Genomic DNA, 17944 nt, shown 5'->3' with positions numbered 1-17944 from the left:
AAGCAGTGCTGTGAACTTTCTGTTTTCAGTTCTATTTAGATTCAGTCAGCGTGGATTTCTATGATAAAAACCAACGAATACGGACGGTCACATTGACACATAAGGTTTTTTTTACACTTGTCAAATGGGAAGTGAGCAATATCCATAAAACTGACTGAGGCTGACTAATTGACCGATTAATTAATTCACCATGATTGATTAGCTGGCATACAATGTAATATGAACTATATTTACATGTAGGTATATGCTGTAGAATGGCAACCTAAAGTAATGGTGGGATCATTAAGTAATCTATAAATATAAACAAACAAACAAACAAACAAACAAACAAAGAAATGAACGAACGAATGAATGAATGAATGAATGAATGAATAAATAAATAAATAAATGAACGAACGAATCAATCAATCAATCAATCATTCAATCAACCAACCAACCAATCAATCAATCAGTGTACTGACATACATACATACATACATACATACATACATACATACATACATACAGACAGACAGACAGACAGACAGACAGACAGACAGACAGACAGACAGACAGACAGACAGACAGACAGACAGACATATGTTATTTATAAGTGTTCAGTGTTTGTATTTAAATTATGTGATGATTTTGTAAAGGAAAACGGCAACTAAGTATGGTCAATCTTTTCTTTTCTTCTGTCTTGTAAATACTTTATTTTTCTCTCTGAGTAAATTGTGCTTCTTTTGCGTGTCATGGGCTGAGGCCTAACACTTGAACTAAATTAACAATATATACGCACACTAAGTTAAACTAGAGGGAAAACTAACATCAATATTTACTTTAGATGATGGCGTTAGGCAAGGATGTCCGATGAGTCCCACTCTGTTTAACATCATCTTTATCAATGATCTAGTCACAGAACTGGCGAGAGATCAAGAAAACTACAGTCCACGGTTAAACAACCAACCCATCTCTTTCAAACATCCAAAATTCTACAAAAGGAACACTTTTTGAAGCTTATTTCACTAAGAAATTACCAAAGAGAATAATAGACTGTAAGATACGTCGTGACAATGAAACAAAATGTATTACTCTTTTTAACTCCGATCAAATACACGTTCGTAAATTCAACACTTATCAAAAGGAAAGACATTCTGCAGAGTTATATAGATTACATTTATCTAATCTATAGTTTAAACTTTCGTACAAACCCTTTTAACTATTATTACTGTTGTTTATATATTTACTAGTTTGTTTTAGCACCAAACACTTATTGCAGAAAATCCAGTGAAGAAATATAGTTTTCTTGAAGGATGCAATAAATATTCTATACCATTCTATCTATTAACACAAACGAATACAGACAGACAAGATATTTGGTAACAGGATATTTAGTCCGCACCTTTATTTTTCCTCCCTGTCAGTCTAATAGTTCTAGGCTTGTGGTATACTATAGTGTATCCCAACTGTGTGTCCCTATGATTTAAATTCATCATTCACACCCGGTGCTTCATGTCCCACCTGAATGGTTACGCCCCATTACACACACTGATTGCGTCACACACAGTGGTTTCCAGCGTTGACAAAGCCTTCATACTCTATGACCTTTGGAGCGTGTGCAGGCCTTCAAAGGCATGATCACCCGGTCACATCTACTATGACCTTCAACAACGCCGCATGGTAACTGGACTGGTGGTGCGACGGATATCATTCGGTGGGTAACCTCAATACAAGACGTACAGTGGTTCTCTTCAATTTGAGGTAAGGAAATATGTACCTATGGGTGAAAATGAAAATATGTACCCATGTGTGTGAGACGTCATGATTAACCACTGCTATAATATTTTTCATTTCACAAAGATTATATAGTGTTATGGTTTTTTTTACAGTTTACTTGTTTCGTCAATATGTTATACAAATGGTAAATTATTCAAAACATGTTATCAAAATTAACGCAGCCAAACAAGAATACACTGTTCATGCTGTTACAGTTGTTAAATGTCATTGATTTTTGACAGCGTGTACGCGGCGTGATGGAAGATTTGTCCAACGTGTTGGAGACAACAGCTGTGGTGTGTGTATACTCCTTCATACACGTGTTGTTTTTTTTATTTTACGCGTCAAGGGAAACGATGTTTTTTTGTTTTTATTAATCTTTAACATTTGATTTTTTTTTAAAAAAAAAAACGTCGTTTATAGCTTTAACTAGTCTTGCAGTTCCATACAACTATGGTCCGTTTAACTGCATTAATTGTCAATATTTCGTGTAACTGACTGTTTAACCAATAGACCATGGAAATCCAAGTATCAATGGATCATACTTCCATGACATGTTGACTCATAGACAGTGGAGTTTCATACACAGAGGTTGACCCAAGACAGCGGTTAAACTTTAATAGTGCACATGTCAGTTTAGTTGGCATACTTTCGATTTCAACTCCGACCTCACAGAATGATAGAGGTGCGATATGGTATACAGCTGTCGATCTGTATATCATCTCGCGATACAAAGATATTCAAGCCATATCATAGAACCGTACATGTGACCCACATACTCAACCTTGACCTTTATATCAAAAGAAAGATGACGAAATACTCCGGGGCCAGTGGCATTCTATTGTATTTTTTGACAATATGTTAATGCATCTCCTTTGCATGCTTTGTTGGCGTGGTAAAACAAAACCTTGGCACTCGACGACGATGTGTAGATAAATACAAATATCGGGTTATTTGATTATAGGGGAACAACCCACGGTATACGATATTGTATTAACCAGACTATGTAATTCAGTGTATGCGCTAGTATTTGTTGTATGATAAATGCAAATTAGATTAAATCATATTTGATGATTAATAATTTGTTTATCAAGTTACAATGTAATATGTAGTCATAGAAAGATGAATGCGTCGTTAAATGTCAATTTCATCTTGATGGAAATAAATCAAGCATCTGTTGCCATATCAGGTTTATGTCTCTATACACACACCAATCAGGACAACGGATTTAAACTGACGTTAGCCAATCAATTGACAATACTTTATGTTAACATGATGCGTTCTCTTTGACCCAATTCAGCATTCTCCTAGACGAGTCCAGACGATGCTGCCATCATGACATCAGCTGATCAACAGATCCCCCTCCCCTCTGGGGGATTCCAAGTGATGGAGGGACTGGCTCACCATGGCGAGACTGTCCCAGTCAAACCTACGAGCGTGTATTGGCAGAGTTTTGCTGAATTTACGGCAGGTGCAATTGGTAAGTATTTTATTAGCAGTTACTCTACATATAAAGTATTATGTTACCACAATGACATGATGATTAGGCGTTGTTTTCTACACCCATTTCATTCATTGTTCTTCGATATATATATGAAATTATAAAATGAGAGGAAAAGAAGAAAGAACTTTTCTCGACCGACGCGATCCCGAACAATGTGTCAATAGTGTCATCGTTATTTTCTTCCCTACTCGATGATATTTTTGTTTGGAAATGGTACTCGAGAATGCAAATTGTGTTTGTCACCACATTCAAACTGTATTATAATGTTTAGAATGTCCTGTTCAGCATTTCCATGTATTCATTCTATATGGCAACTATATATGACTACTGGAAATGCCCCACCCCAGAAAAACCCGAATATTTGATTGAATACACATGTATGCAGTGTATGGTGTGACTGAGAGTATAGATGTAGCTTTAGAGCCAATCTGTTCGCATTGTATGCTAATTTCCCTTATGACGTCACAAGTACAAGTAAAATTAGGGTCGTTTAAGGTCAAGGAGTCTCGGAGAGCCTACTGCACAATAGGCTAAGTGACTAAACTGTTAGTCGTATCGAATCTTTATATGCCAGGGTGGTGTCAACACAAAGGGTGTGGTGGTGACTACATTTGAATACAATACTCTGGAACTATATATTAAATTCTGCAGAATTCAAAAGTATCTACATTTCTTTATATGTATATATATATATATATATATATATATATATATATATATATATATATATATATATATATATATATATATATATAATGAAAGAAGACGAGTATGATATTACATTATGTATTTACGCTACGGACCAGAAGGATCGTCAGGCGTGAACTTATCTGTGGTTATTATTTCATTACATTGTGATGGAAACACCAACCGCTTCACATATATCGAACGGTGGTGACCTGACTGCAATAGGCCGTTATTGCATCATCATTTAGGCCACATGTATATCAGAGTCCTATAAATAGATGTGTCTTGCAATGTGAAAACATGATGTGATGTGTACAACTTTGTCCAGTCTAAATTCAACATTATCAATAATAATATATTTACATTATACGAAAACTTTGATAGAATCTGACAGGGTCATCGCTCCTTTCTCACTACATTCTCTCGTAAATGATAATTTTGAATATTGAAGTGAAAACCAAGTTACAGACAAATCATACTAAACTTGAATGTATCCTGATACTGACCAAATAATACCAACATCTCACGAATCTATGTATTTTTTGATAGAAGTTGTTTATCAGATGTGTACTTTAGTATAGTTGAGGTCATTCGTACTGTGTCACGATTTTGATGCATGCTTTGCAGCTGTTCAACACATCGTCTATTCAAGTTGGAATAGCCAAATATTACTGTACAGTACGGTATTAGGGTTGATGTGTGATCTTCGGTCATGCTAGGCCATATCCTGTCATTGTGTTCACATCACCGTATGAATTATACAGGGAAAAAACTCCGTTTGTTATACACATCCGCTAGAATCTCTAGTTGTATATTTAAAAAAAATACAGTCAGGAACACAGTCCCTGCACACACTTTTGACGATATTACTAGACGTGTTAAAACAAGAATGCAATTATATATAACGTCATATTTTTAGGAAATGAATTGACAATATAGTAATTTTTTAAACTTATAATTTTGCAAAATGTTGGTCGACCAAAGAAACGGGATTGATTAAGTTATTATACCCCCGGCATTTTTCACATCCAATATTCACTTAAACTTTAAAACTGAGCATGTTTGTGAAAGTTTTGTCACTCGAATATACTCATTTTATATATCAAGGAACTGCATTCTTGAATTTACTTTCGTATTGATCGTTTAGAGCTAGAGGCATCCCATGTGCTTGACGCTATAGATTTCAATAACAACGCTACATTTACTGGAAAATGAGAGACCCTTGATATTACATGTTACTTGAAGTAGTAGATGGGTGAAGCTACACGCTGTGACATTTAGTTTGATACAGTTTTAGTTGAAGGGCTTGAGTCGCCATTGCGCATGTGCAAATGAAGGGTCTCTGTTCTCTTTTTTTTAAAAACCTATTTTGGCTTTACTTACTTTGGTCTTTACTTTAACAAGATAGTACATAATCGATTTCGTTGAAATTTAACATCTATTATCAGAAAAAGATCGAATCGGACTGGAGGTGCGTTAAGAATTGGATAACTTAGATCGTAGATCCCATACAAGTAATTCAGCTTTAATATAACCTTGTTATGTTATTAAAGTTCTCTTTTCAATTCAATAAAATCGCATTTTTTGTTATAAAAGAAAGTAAATCTTATGGACAGTGAAACTTGTCTTAATAACGGGCAATATTAGTCTAAGAAAATTTGTCACAGTTATCGTTTTTTAATACGACAGTGTGGCTGTTGCTTTATATTTAATTATTAAAGTAGAGACAGAAAAAAAGAGAATTTTATAGACAGATTTGTCAGTTTAAACAGAATCTGATCGCATAATTTCACCTGTAGTGTTTTTTTCTTCCGATAATCGATAGTTTTGTTTTATAGGTGGCACCGCCTGTGTCCTAGCAGGCCAACCGTTTGATACAGTGAAAGTGAAAATGCAAACCTATCCGGAGTTCTACCCTTCAAGTTGGCAATGCTTCAAACAGACATTTGTAAAAGACCACATAGCTGGATTGTACAGGGGAACAGTTCCAGCACTGGCTGCCAACATCGCTGAAAATTCTATTCTCTTCATGAGTTACGGATGGTGCAAGGCTATGGTGTGTAACGTTTCTGGGCATAACACCACCGACGATCTCAATATTACAGAAAACGCCATTGCTGGGTGTGCGGCTGCCTTCTTTGCATCTTTAGGACTGTGTCCGACTGAACTCGTCAAGTGCCGTATGCAAGCCATGCACGAAGCCACCATGAGTCAAGGAAAAGCTGTTACAACGCGGTACGTCAAGTCTATTCACTTGTCAAAACAAACGAATGGATACCTAAAAGGGGTGGGGTGGGCAAGGGATATTTTCGTAACTCGTATTATAAATCACCCCTTTTATTCTTCGTAAACTGTAAAATTTTCAAAAAAGAGGCCGTAAAACCATAATTACTTGGTAATCGTCCACGTAATTAAAAAAAATTATCATTTTCTATGTACGCATGAAAACATGCAAACACAATCATATTTTGGTAACGTATTGGCGATGAACCAATTTTTCTCCGTAATTCGCGACTGAGGTTAATAAATTTCAAAAGGTGATTATTACTCTCATAACACTATTAATAGTTTGACAATACGTGATAGTTTGATGTTTCCGTTGATATATACGTAACCATAACGACAAAATTAAAATTTGACATTCATCAAAATTAGGTCGTCAGGATTGAAATTCTCGTCAATCACCAACTAAACACGGTTCTATAAAAGCGATGTACGTTCAGACACGTATTAGGTTTTTTCTGGGATCATGGGGTTCAACAAGAAATCTTAGATACAGCTTCTTATGGTGGAAACACGCCTAGGGTACCTGAAGAGTAATATATATTTGTATTCACGGTGTACCGTCAATCATATTCCTACTCGACTGCACATTCTGCATACTACATACTACACATAGTCGACATTACCGACATATTGCTGTACATGTTGATTTATTCCATACAAGAAATACATGTACTTTGGTACTCGTCTCATAATAATGTGAGAGTCAAACCGTATGTTATCAAATATATCCAATAATTTATTTATTTCATCAATTTGTCATCTTTTCTTTATTCAGACTGTCACCATGGGCCGTTACCAGGGCGATACTGCAACAAAATGGACTTCGAGGGATGTTTAAGGGACTAACGAGTACATGGGCTAGGGAAATGCCAGGATGTTTTTTCTTCTTTGGTGGATATGAACTCAGTCGTACTTTATTGACACCTACAGGGTCGTCGAAAGCAGACTTAAGTAAGTATAACTGTAATCAAAGGACATGATTATTATACACACACACGTTGGCCTGCATGACATTTCCACAATTATAAAGTTGTTGATATGATATTGAATATTCTGTTCCGTCCCGTTCCTCAAATGGTCGTATTCGTTTATCTTCTTTCTTTCCCAGGTGTTCATAGATTAATGTTGACCTCTTAATACACTTATTTGATTGGTTATGCTGTACCTTTCCCAGGTGTTCCTAGATTAATGTTCTGTGGTGGTTTTGCCGGTGCGTGTCTGTGGACAGCAATCTTCCCTATTGATGTGGTCAAATCACGGATACAAGTTCAGTCAATGATTGGAAATATGGAAGGACGCTTCTTACCAATGTTGATTAATATATATCGCACAGAGGGTAAGTAGTTTCGTTCATTTACTGAATCAATCGTACGAATTGTTTGACAATATACTCATTGTAATAATTTAGTGCATGGGTCATTTGCATATTATGAAGATTGCTACTCATTGTACACTCAAGGCAGATATTTGAAATAATATACATATAACATTAGTATAAAATAATAAACAACCATTCTATTCATTACTTTTCAACTCTTCGTATATCTTGTATTACAGGTATACGTGCCTTGTACAGTGGACTAGGTCCTTGTGTTCTCCGATCTTTCCCGGCTAATGGTGCGTTGTTTGTAGCATTTGAATGGTCACGTAAATACCTCATGCAACTATGATACAAGGATACAAATACTGAGGACATTTGGTGGTGACCTATTGTAGCTCTGGGACCCAACGAATGATGTAGGGGAACACTTTGTAATTCTTCGACAGTGTGTCGTTGTTATCAAAATGTTCTGAGGTGCGAAACTAGTGAAGATTCAAGCTGTTACATTATCATCACAGACGCTTGTGACCCTTCGTAACCATGAGAGTGGATGATTTGGATGTAGGCAACCACTTTTGACAGAGAAACCGTGAGCCTTAGAAACACGTTACAATTTTAACCGTGCAATTTTGTAAACGCACAACACATACGTAAGATGTGATACCTTTAGTGACAAATTGCCTTCATTCTTTTATGTACTCAAAAAGACTTCTGGAATGATTCCAGTCTTGTAACCATAGTAACCAAGTACGGCTATCGTGAATCTCTCGCCGTGAGGTAGTGAGTAACTATCTATGGACATTTTTATTTGTTTTCATTTAAATTGATATTTTCTTTCTTGTCTCTACAGACCATGTCACAGTAAAAAGATGTCAATCGAGTTTTAAATGTTGACAATTCGTTTTATACCGTGAACCTACGATCTATATTTGATTTAAGGAAGATATTTTATTCTATGTACCTGTATTGGCTACCATTGCCATTAATTCGTATCACGTTTAGTCATTGAATTGTGGTAAATACCATAAATATTATAAAAACCATGTGGCAGCGTGAATGAAGATGTGGGATGTGATGAAATGAAATAAAACAAATGACACATACATGTAACAACTGTGACTTGAGTCTCTCAGATAGCCATGATTATAAACCTCGTGTTATTGTACATTACACGGAGCTCAGACCACTATATAGAATTTGTCTGTCTGTCTGTCTGTCTGTCTGTCTGTCTGTCTGAACAAAATTAAAGAAGAGAGAAATGCTCTTACATAATCATAACAGACATGTATGGATGTTTCTCTCATTGGCCCTATATGAACATATATTGATATGTTGTGCAACATTATAATGTGATTGTAATATTTTCTCTATTCAAAACGTTTGACAATTTTTCCCAAAGTTAGGAACTCTCGTTTTAATCTTGTGAATTAGTTTTCCAATTGTAAGTTAGTAGAAAAATATTGAAAGCTTTTAGTTTTAATTACAGACAGTGTGCCAAACCTTACCAATTTGAAATAGTGCTTTACACCCTTCTTAATAAAATGATGCCTTTTTCCCGAAAGATAAGCTAAATTACAACCGTAATACTGTGTGAATAGAAAATTGACAATTCTATTTCGGTGGGTTTAATTTTAAAGTGTAATAAAGATAGTAAAGAGCACAGCAATGAAATAGGCTAATGTTATAAGTACAGCCATTCAGCTCAGTACACAAGTAAAACAATCGTGTTTTATTGTGCTTTGCAGTGTTGTACCCAAAGTGTGTACCCGGTCAGCGGCATACCCATGTCTAGTCTGTCCGTCCCAGTTTCTCTGTCTGACCTGACCTTTGCCCCGAACTGGCCTTTGACGTCATAACTGTTTGATGACAGACACGCGCAATCCTCATGTCGCTCCAATGTACATTCCCCGAAAGCGTGATCATCATAACAAGATCGTGGATGAAGGGTTAGATCATCGTACAGTTTAGTTATTGTACATACAGGTCCAGTGAAGGAAATATTTTTATGTGAGTATATATGTGTACACGTATCAGTTTTACAGTGAACGTCGAACGTTAACCTTCAAATTTAACAAACAACACAAGGTCACTTTCAAAGTTTCAGTGAAAGTTGTAGTTACAAATGATTTTCGTGTAGGGTCTATCCCTCTATGGTCTAGCTAATCCAGTATGCTTTTGAGTTGACTGTTTCCACACGTTACATGTACACATGACAGTGCAGTGTATTACATAATCGAACTTGTAAGTCACTTACAGTGTCACGGAGCACGGATCTCCCCCATACGTTCATGCTCGTAGGTAAACATGTACGTAAAGGGGAAAGGGGAGGCTGTACTAGCTGCCCTTGAAGTTAAACATCAATGGTGCTCACGGGATCATTTATTCTATTCATCTTTGAGTGAGGATTTACATAGAAGACGTGTCGAACGTCGTAGCGATAGCGTTTACTAGAGCTAATGTAAGTAGTGATGGATTATTAATAGACAGACAGTCAATGTCATGTCTAGACAGACAGATAGTTCAGAGTCTGGAAAAATGTATACGCCCTGAGAACTCGGAGCTCTCCTCCCCTCTCGTTGATCAAATGAAAAAAAATTCTTGTAAGTTGTATTATTATTATTATTGGAAAACAATGTGTACAGCGTTTACTGTGCAATCGACGTTTACAACTCGTTACTTGTGACTCAGTGTGAGCTATATAATTAAGCAACACAAAAAATTGTAATGATCAAAGTAGGGTTGGTCAATATTTTAATAGACAGAAACGTGCGATTGTTTCATTAGAGGACAATTTTTGCCACGATAACCCCAGCTAACCAAAAATAGCAAAACCTGCACATGTGTACTGGTGCATGATGTGTGTATTGTTATTGAATATCGCGCCATGATCGAACTGTGACCTATATCACATGATGGTAATGTATATCCAGTTTATGACCTACATTACACTGTAATAGATGACGAAATACAGCAACGTTTAAATCATGTCAGCAGATAGCAGCGATTGAGATTATCTACATCTTGTTTATGCCAACAGATTTATAAACACTGTTATATAGATTTAGTTCAGATGACATTATTATGACGACTGAAGACCATCAAATTACCCTTGACCCAGGGGGACTTGGTTTATCACACCATGCTGGTGAGACTATCCCAGCCAAGGCTGCTAACATATATTGGCAGAGCTTTGCTGAATTCATGGCAGGGGCTATAGGTAAGTACTCTGTTATTGATCTTAAAACCTCTGTAGAGATACTGTGGTCTGATTACAAAATATGTAATTTGTCCATATGACTTAGTATGTTTATCACAGAAGAAGTTTATCACTAGTCTGCAGTCAGTGTTTTTGTTAATGTTTAAAAACCGTGGTAACAGAGATGGGGAAATTAGGGGAAAATAAACTGGCACACTTTCCTACACATTGCACAATAATTTTGACTGAAGAATTCAGGTAGATTTCACCATTCTACTTATCCCCCTTAGCAAAAAATACTGGATCAGTGTGACCTTCACTCTTACTAAGTAAAGACAGTAGTTTAGGTATCTGACACCAGCCTAGTAATTTGGCATAGTCCCTCTATCATGTGTCAGTAGCAAAGTCTAAACATTACAGCAAATTGAATATTTACCAAAACAAAATTAATTGGCCAGGAACCTGTTTATTATGTTTGGTTGTTTTGCAGTTGAGTAGATTTCATACCCTAGATTAGCATAAATGAATTTCTTGACTCCTAATCTTGGAATAAAATCAACCAAACTAAATAAACCAAAGATATTAGTTCAGTGCATTCATATTGATGAGGAGTGGTATTTGCATACCAGCTGAAAGTTTATTGACAAATTGAACTATTGCATCAGCAACTACTGTACTTGACATAATGGTATGACCCAGTGCCTTGTACATCATGCATTTTGCTGAACTCCCCACTCTTCATTTGGAATAAACCTATGTCATGGGGTGGGGTGGGGGTGGGGGCTCAGTGATTGCCATTGGTAAAGAAACCACTTTCTGTCATTTAAATGAATAACATGAAATGTACATTAGCCACTGGCTAAGTGATGTACATTTTACCTGTAAAGGGACTAAAATGATTGCCGTGTTAAATTTTGTATGCTACAAACAAGAGGATGACAACACAAATGCATGCATGTGTACAAAATATAAAAAAAGACAGAATAGTTTCCAGACCTATCTTTATGACATGATTGTTTTATTTTGCATATAAATTGTACTGTGGTTAATGTGAGTTGTATGGAACAATCTACCCCTATCCATAAGATCAGCTCCAAACTCATTGATATTTAAAAGACATCTTAAGAATGTAGTCTGGTAATAATGTGGGTGGATATCTTTTAAAGTACACTGTGTGTCTGTAATGTTTTGTCCTGGTTTGTCCCTTTTGTTTGTTTGTTTTGTTTGTTTTCTGTGTACGTACGTAATCTTGCAACAGGTTCCATTGGGAGAACAGTGCTAATGCACTGAAATGGTGTCTGTATATGAAAGATTAATAAAAAATAAAAAAAAAGTTGTGAAGGGCATTGAGATAAATTTTATGGAGTGCTGTTTATAAGAATCATAGATTAGATTAGATTAGATTACAATAGATTAGATTATCCACCAAACTTCTCATAGACCTATTCAGTACTGTAATCTGGATACCTACATGGTATGGAGTATACTAGACTGTCAATACCAGGTTCTCATGTTAATCATTATCTTATGTAATTTTAGCCTTGAGGATTACATAGGGGCATTCTTCTGTTCTGGACCAGGTTTTATTATACCTCCACCTAGTCTAGTTACTATACATGTAGTCTTTCTCTACAATCTCTCTCCACCATATAGTCAAATGGATAAATTCTATTGAAAATCTAGCTAAATCTCCTACTGGGGAAGGGATGACACACTGACAGGTGGTTGTAATTGGTTGCTTTGCTCAGTTTACTACAAACTTAACCTCCAGTTTGAATGTAAGTGATGTGAGGATGTGATAACGTCATGTCATTACATTAATATCAACGCTTCAATAGCATAAATATCGTTGTTGGTAAAAACAGCATTCTGTGCTAGAGAAATCCATTTGACTATACAGTGGAGATGATTGTAATGCGTATAGGACCAGACTAACCTCCACCAGACAACTTCTTTTCACCAAAATTGTAATTCAAATTAGATGGTCTTTGAGCAGTTTGATCAGCAAAGGACAGATATCTCTGTTTTAATAAGGTACTCAAGTGTCTTTAAATACATACACACACCCATAACATTAGTCTGTAAGGTACACCGTGATGGGGTGCCCTCAAACATCAGGCAACCCCTATGAGAGGAGGCCGGTGAGGGCAAAACGTCACGACGTATCTTACAGTCTACCATAACATATGAAACATTCACCTTGTATACCCATAACATATGAAACATTCACCTTGTATACCCATAACATATGAAACATTCACCTTGTATACCCATAACATATGAAACATTCACCTTGTATACCCATAACATATGAAACATTCACCTTGTATACCCATAACATATGAAACATTCACCTTGTATACCCATAACATATGAAACATTCACCTTGTATACCCATAACATATGAAACATTCGCCTTGTATACCCATAACATATGAAACATTCACCTTGTATACCCATAACATATGAAACATTCACCTTGTATACCCATAACATATGAAACATTCACCTTGTATACCCATAACATATGAAACATTCACCTTGTATACCCATAACATATGAAACATTCACCTTGTAACCCATAACATATGAAACATTCACCTTGTATACCCATAACATATGAAACATTCACCTTGTATACCCATAACATATGAAACATTCACCTAGTAACCCATAACATATGAAACATTCACCTTGTTTATATTTATTATAGGTGGTGTTGCCTGTGTTCTAACAGGCCAACCCTTTGATACAGTGAAAGTCAAAATGCAAACCTACCCACAGTTATACCCTTCAAGTTGGCAATGTTTTAAAAAAACTATTAATGAAGAGCAAATAGCCGGATTATACAGGGGAACCATTCCAGCATTGGCTGCCAATATTGCTGAAAATTCAATACTCTTTATGTGCTATGGACTATGTAAGACTACAGTGTGCAAAGTGGCTGGTCACAAATCCACTGACGATCTCAGTTCTATAGAAAATGCTTTAGCTGGGTCAACTGCCGCATTCTTCTCCTCCTTAGGACTGTGTCCCACAGAACTTGTAAAGTGTCGTATGCAAGCCATGCATGAAGCCATGGGAAGCCAAGGAAAGCTTCTATCTGGCAGGTATGGAACACATCAACTTATAAACTGTAGTTATACCCCTCTACTGTCTATGGTTATACCATGCATAAGCGAAAAATATGGAATTTATACCCTTGTTGTTCTATGTCATGATAACACGCATCTGTGTCACAACAATGTGTGTTTACGTCACTGGTTTTGCTGTTGTCAAAAGGTTCAAAATTGCCATTACTTTCCCCAATTTTTCTTTGATATTACTCTTAATTACTGGCACTGGTATAATTATGTTATTCTCTAATGTTTTACTTCATTCAGCAAGAAAAGACTTGTGACCTAAGGGTTTTGTCACTATGAGTCGATAGATGAGTAGTGACAAAGGCCCCTTAGGTCACTCACTCTTATATTCCTTGGCTGAACAAAGAAAAATATTGGGGACTAACATCTAATTGTAACACTTGCTGTGTTGTTATCTAGACATGTATCCTATATCTAAGCTCCTACTTTAGATACAACACTATTGTAGTTATGTACTGGTATTGTAGGACAGTATTGGGTTACAGAGTTTCATGCTCACAAATTGATGTCTGATTTAGCAGGGTTTCAGGAAACCTTCCAACGATGTCATGACAGTTTCATGATATTCATAGTCTTTAACAGGCATCAACATGTTCATAGCACTACGGCTTTGTTGATTGATATTTTCATGTATTAACATGAAACAGCCGTTTCGACATTAACAGTAAATGCCTGCCTAGTGATACTAAAGTATGAACTTACTTCTCCTGAAATTAGCAATTTTCAGCCAAGAACATATTTTATAGTAGCAAATTTACTGAACTTTTAGAACCTAGGTATTAGAAGTTAGAAGTTAGAGAAAAGAGACCCATGGTAAATCTTGCATCATATTTTTTAACAGGAAACCAATTATACTTTAAGTATTGACTGCCTAAAATAAAATATAGATACCATGGTGTCCAAATTGTTCTCAAATTTGTGTACCAGATATCAATATTATTTCAGTCAATATGTTGTTGTTATTAATTTATGTGGATATTACCTTACCATCTGTTGATACATACAGTTTCTCCTGATTACTCCCATGTCCATACATCATTATTTCTGTGCAGTATTGTACATAATAGATATATGGTCTCATTAATCTATCTGAATTAGAATATCACCATGGACAGTTACCAGGACGATCCTCCAACAAGATGGAGCCTTGGGCATGTTCCAAGGACTGACAAGTACATGGGCTAGGGAAATGCCAGGCTATTTCTTCTTTTTTGGTGGTTATGAACTCAGTCGTACTTTGTTGACACCAACGGGATCATCTAAAGATGACCTGAGTAAGTATGACCTAACTCACAGAAAGTGATAATATTAAGATAGATGTGGAGAAAGATAAAGCTGCTGAGAGAAATCTGATTGGTTTAGACAGGAGTGTAGAAAGATGTAGACAATTATGATTGGTACAGACAGGAGTGTAGAAAGATGTAGACAATTGTGATTGGTTCAGACAGGAGTGTAGAAAGATGTAGAGAATTGTGATTGGTACAGACAGGAGTGTAGAAAGATGTAGACAATTGTGATTGGTACAGACTGGAGTGTAGAAAGATGTAGAGAATTGTGATTGGTACAGACTGGAGTGTAGAGAGATGTGGAGAATTGTGATTGGTGCAGACAGGAGTGTAGAAAGATGTAGAGAATTCTGATTGGTTCAGACAGGAGTGTAGAAAGATGTGGAGAATTGTGATTGGTTCAGACAGGAGTGTAGAAAGATGTAGAGAATTCTGATTGGTTCAGACAGGAGTGTAGAAAGATGTAGAGAATTATGATTGGTTCAGACAGGCGTGTGGAAAGATGTAGAGAATTATGATTGGTTAAGACATGAGTGTAGAAAGATGTAGAGAGTTGTGATTGGTTCAGACAGGCGTGTAGAAAGATGTAGAGAATTGTGATTGGTTAAGACAGGCGTGTGGAAAGATGTAGAGAATTGTGATTGGTTCAGACTGGAGTGTAGAAAGATGTAGAGAATTATGATTGGTTCAGACAATAGTGTAGAAAGTTTAATACTCAGTGTTATTATTATCCATGGTATGTTTGTCAGGGAAATTAATGTCTATTAATGTCTACTTGTTATTATACTTTGATTTGTTCTATTTTACCTTTCCCAGGTGTTCCTAGATTAATGTAAATCTGTTGATACACTTATTTGATTTGTTGTTCATTTTCCAGGTGTTCCTAGATTAATGTAAATCTGTTGGTACACTTATTTGATTGGTTGTTCATTTTCCAGGTGTTCCTAGGTTATTGTTTTGTGGTGGTTTTGCCGGTGCGTGTTTATGGACTGCAATATTTCCTATTGATGTGGTTAAATCACGGATCCAAGTCCAGTCAATGGTAGGAACGATGGAGGGGTTTATGCCAACATTAAAGAATATTTACCGCACAGAAGGTAACAATTACATCATGGTCATTTCTATAAAATGTGAAAAAATATGTTTCTGAAAACATTTTGTGGATATGATAATAAGACATGAAGGTTGTACGTTTGATTTCAAGTTATAATTTTAAAAAAGACCAGATTGTGTTTACATACATAAGAAAGTATGTCATATGGTAGCTACCATGATTGTTCAATAATATTCAACATGTCTTCAAGTTAAAAGCAATCATAAGATGCAAATCATTGCAGCTGCTCTCTTTTACTTAGTTACTTGAAATATTACATCTAAAATACTAAATTATTCTATTCATTACTTTTCAACTATTCGTATATCTTGTATTACAGGTATACGTGCCTTGTACAGTGGACTAGGTCCTTGTGTTCTCCGATCTTTCCCGGCTAATGGTGCGTTGTTTGTAGCATTTGAATGGTCACGTAAATACCTCATGCAACTATGACCCTAGTCTTGCTGCTAGACGTTCAGGCTTTCTTTCGGTACTATAAGCGAACGAAGTTCACAGTGAGGGCTTGCCCGAACAGTCTAGCAAATGTCATTTTCAGACCGGACATTCCATTGAGATTACATTAAGTGGTGGGTTGGGCCATGTATGCATATATATACTTTAATATATTCAATCTCAGCATGCAGGTGTTGACAAACACACTTATGTCATTACTATGTCTTATCGGTTTATGGTAATTGTGAGTTTGATGAGTGTGTAGACGTTGTCATGCACACATGTCAGTTAACACATTGGTGGTTATTTTTACAAGCCCCTCCTTAAGATGAATATGCATGAAAAATTAGCTATTGTCCTCTGTTTGTGCTTGTTGCTAATGCGGTTCTCTGATTGGCAGTTATTTATATCCTGAACTGCAGAGATGACATTTGCTAGACCTTGGATGTTCCATCCTCAATAGCGATGTTCGGTCGTGTGTCGTATTGTATCGGAAGAACATCCAAGGTCTAGCAGATAGACTACTATGACCCTAACTGTGATACAACTACTAAGGACTCTTATATTGTATATGTGATTGGGATGTATTATATTGTATCTTGACTGTTAGACCAAACTTTAATACATTTTTAAATTATCAAATCTTGTGCCTGAGGGAGTGAAGTTTCACATTTACTATGAACTGCATTTTGCTGTATTTATATTCTTTTTATTTTGTTCACTTTTTAAAAGACGTAGGCTAGCATCAGCAGCCATAATTACCGGTACTATATAGGACCATGTTATGGAGATTGCTATTGTAGCAGTCATAATACCGGTACTATATAGGACCATGTTATGGAGATTGCTATTGTAGCAGCCATAATACCAGTACTATATAGGACCATGTTGTGGAGATTGCTATTGTAGCAGCCATAATTACCGGTACTATATAGGACCATGTTATGGAGATTGCTATTGTAGCAGCCATAATACCGGTACTATATAGGACCATGTTATGGAGATTGCTATTGTAGCAGCCATAATACCGGTACTATATAGGACCATGTTATGGAGATTGCTATTGTAGCAGTCATAATACCGGTACTATATAGGACCATGTTATGGAGATTGCTATTGTAGCAGCCATAATACCGGTACTATATAGGACCATGTTATGGAGATTGCTATTGTAGCAGCCATAATACCGGTACTATATAGGACCATGTTGTGGAGGTTGC

The 17944-nt window shown here is 36.2% G+C and overlaps 2 protein-coding genes across 2 annotated transcripts; both read left to right on the top strand.

Moving 5' to 3' along the window:
- The first annotated feature begins 1589 nt into the window (after positions 1 to 1589).
- Positions 1590 to 9075, top strand: LOC144438883 (mitochondrial ornithine transporter 1-like). The gene is made up of 6 exons (XM_078128096.1): positions 1590 to 1740; positions 3056 to 3235; positions 5785 to 6181; positions 7008 to 7183; positions 7407 to 7568; positions 7790 to 9075. Exons 2-6 carry the CDS (start codon positions 3091 to 3093, stop codon positions 7900 to 7902), a joined length of 993 nt encoding a protein of 330 aa, XP_077984222.1. The 5' UTR covers positions 1590 to 1740; positions 3056 to 3090; the 3' UTR covers positions 7903 to 9075.
- Positions 9076 to 9304: 229 nt separating this feature from the next.
- Positions 9305 to 17618, top strand: LOC144438622 (mitochondrial ornithine transporter 1-like). Its single transcript, XM_078127724.1, has 6 exons — positions 9305 to 9560; positions 10591 to 10770; positions 13463 to 13859; positions 14991 to 15166; positions 16117 to 16275; positions 16612 to 17618. The coding sequence occupies exons 2-6, from the start codon at positions 10635 to 10637 to the stop codon at positions 16722 to 16724; spliced, it is 981 nt and encodes a 326-aa protein (XP_077983850.1). The 5' UTR covers positions 9305 to 9560; positions 10591 to 10634; the 3' UTR covers positions 16725 to 17618.
- The last annotated feature ends 326 nt before the right edge of the window (positions 17619 to 17944 follow it).

This window comes from Glandiceps talaboti, chromosome 8, assembly GCF_964340395.1.
Source record: "Glandiceps talaboti chromosome 8, keGlaTala1.1, whole genome shotgun sequence".
Lineage (NCBI taxonomy): Eukaryota > Metazoa > Hemichordata > Enteropneusta > Spengelidae > Glandiceps > Glandiceps talaboti.
This window is presented reverse-complemented; position numbering and strand designations above follow the sequence as displayed.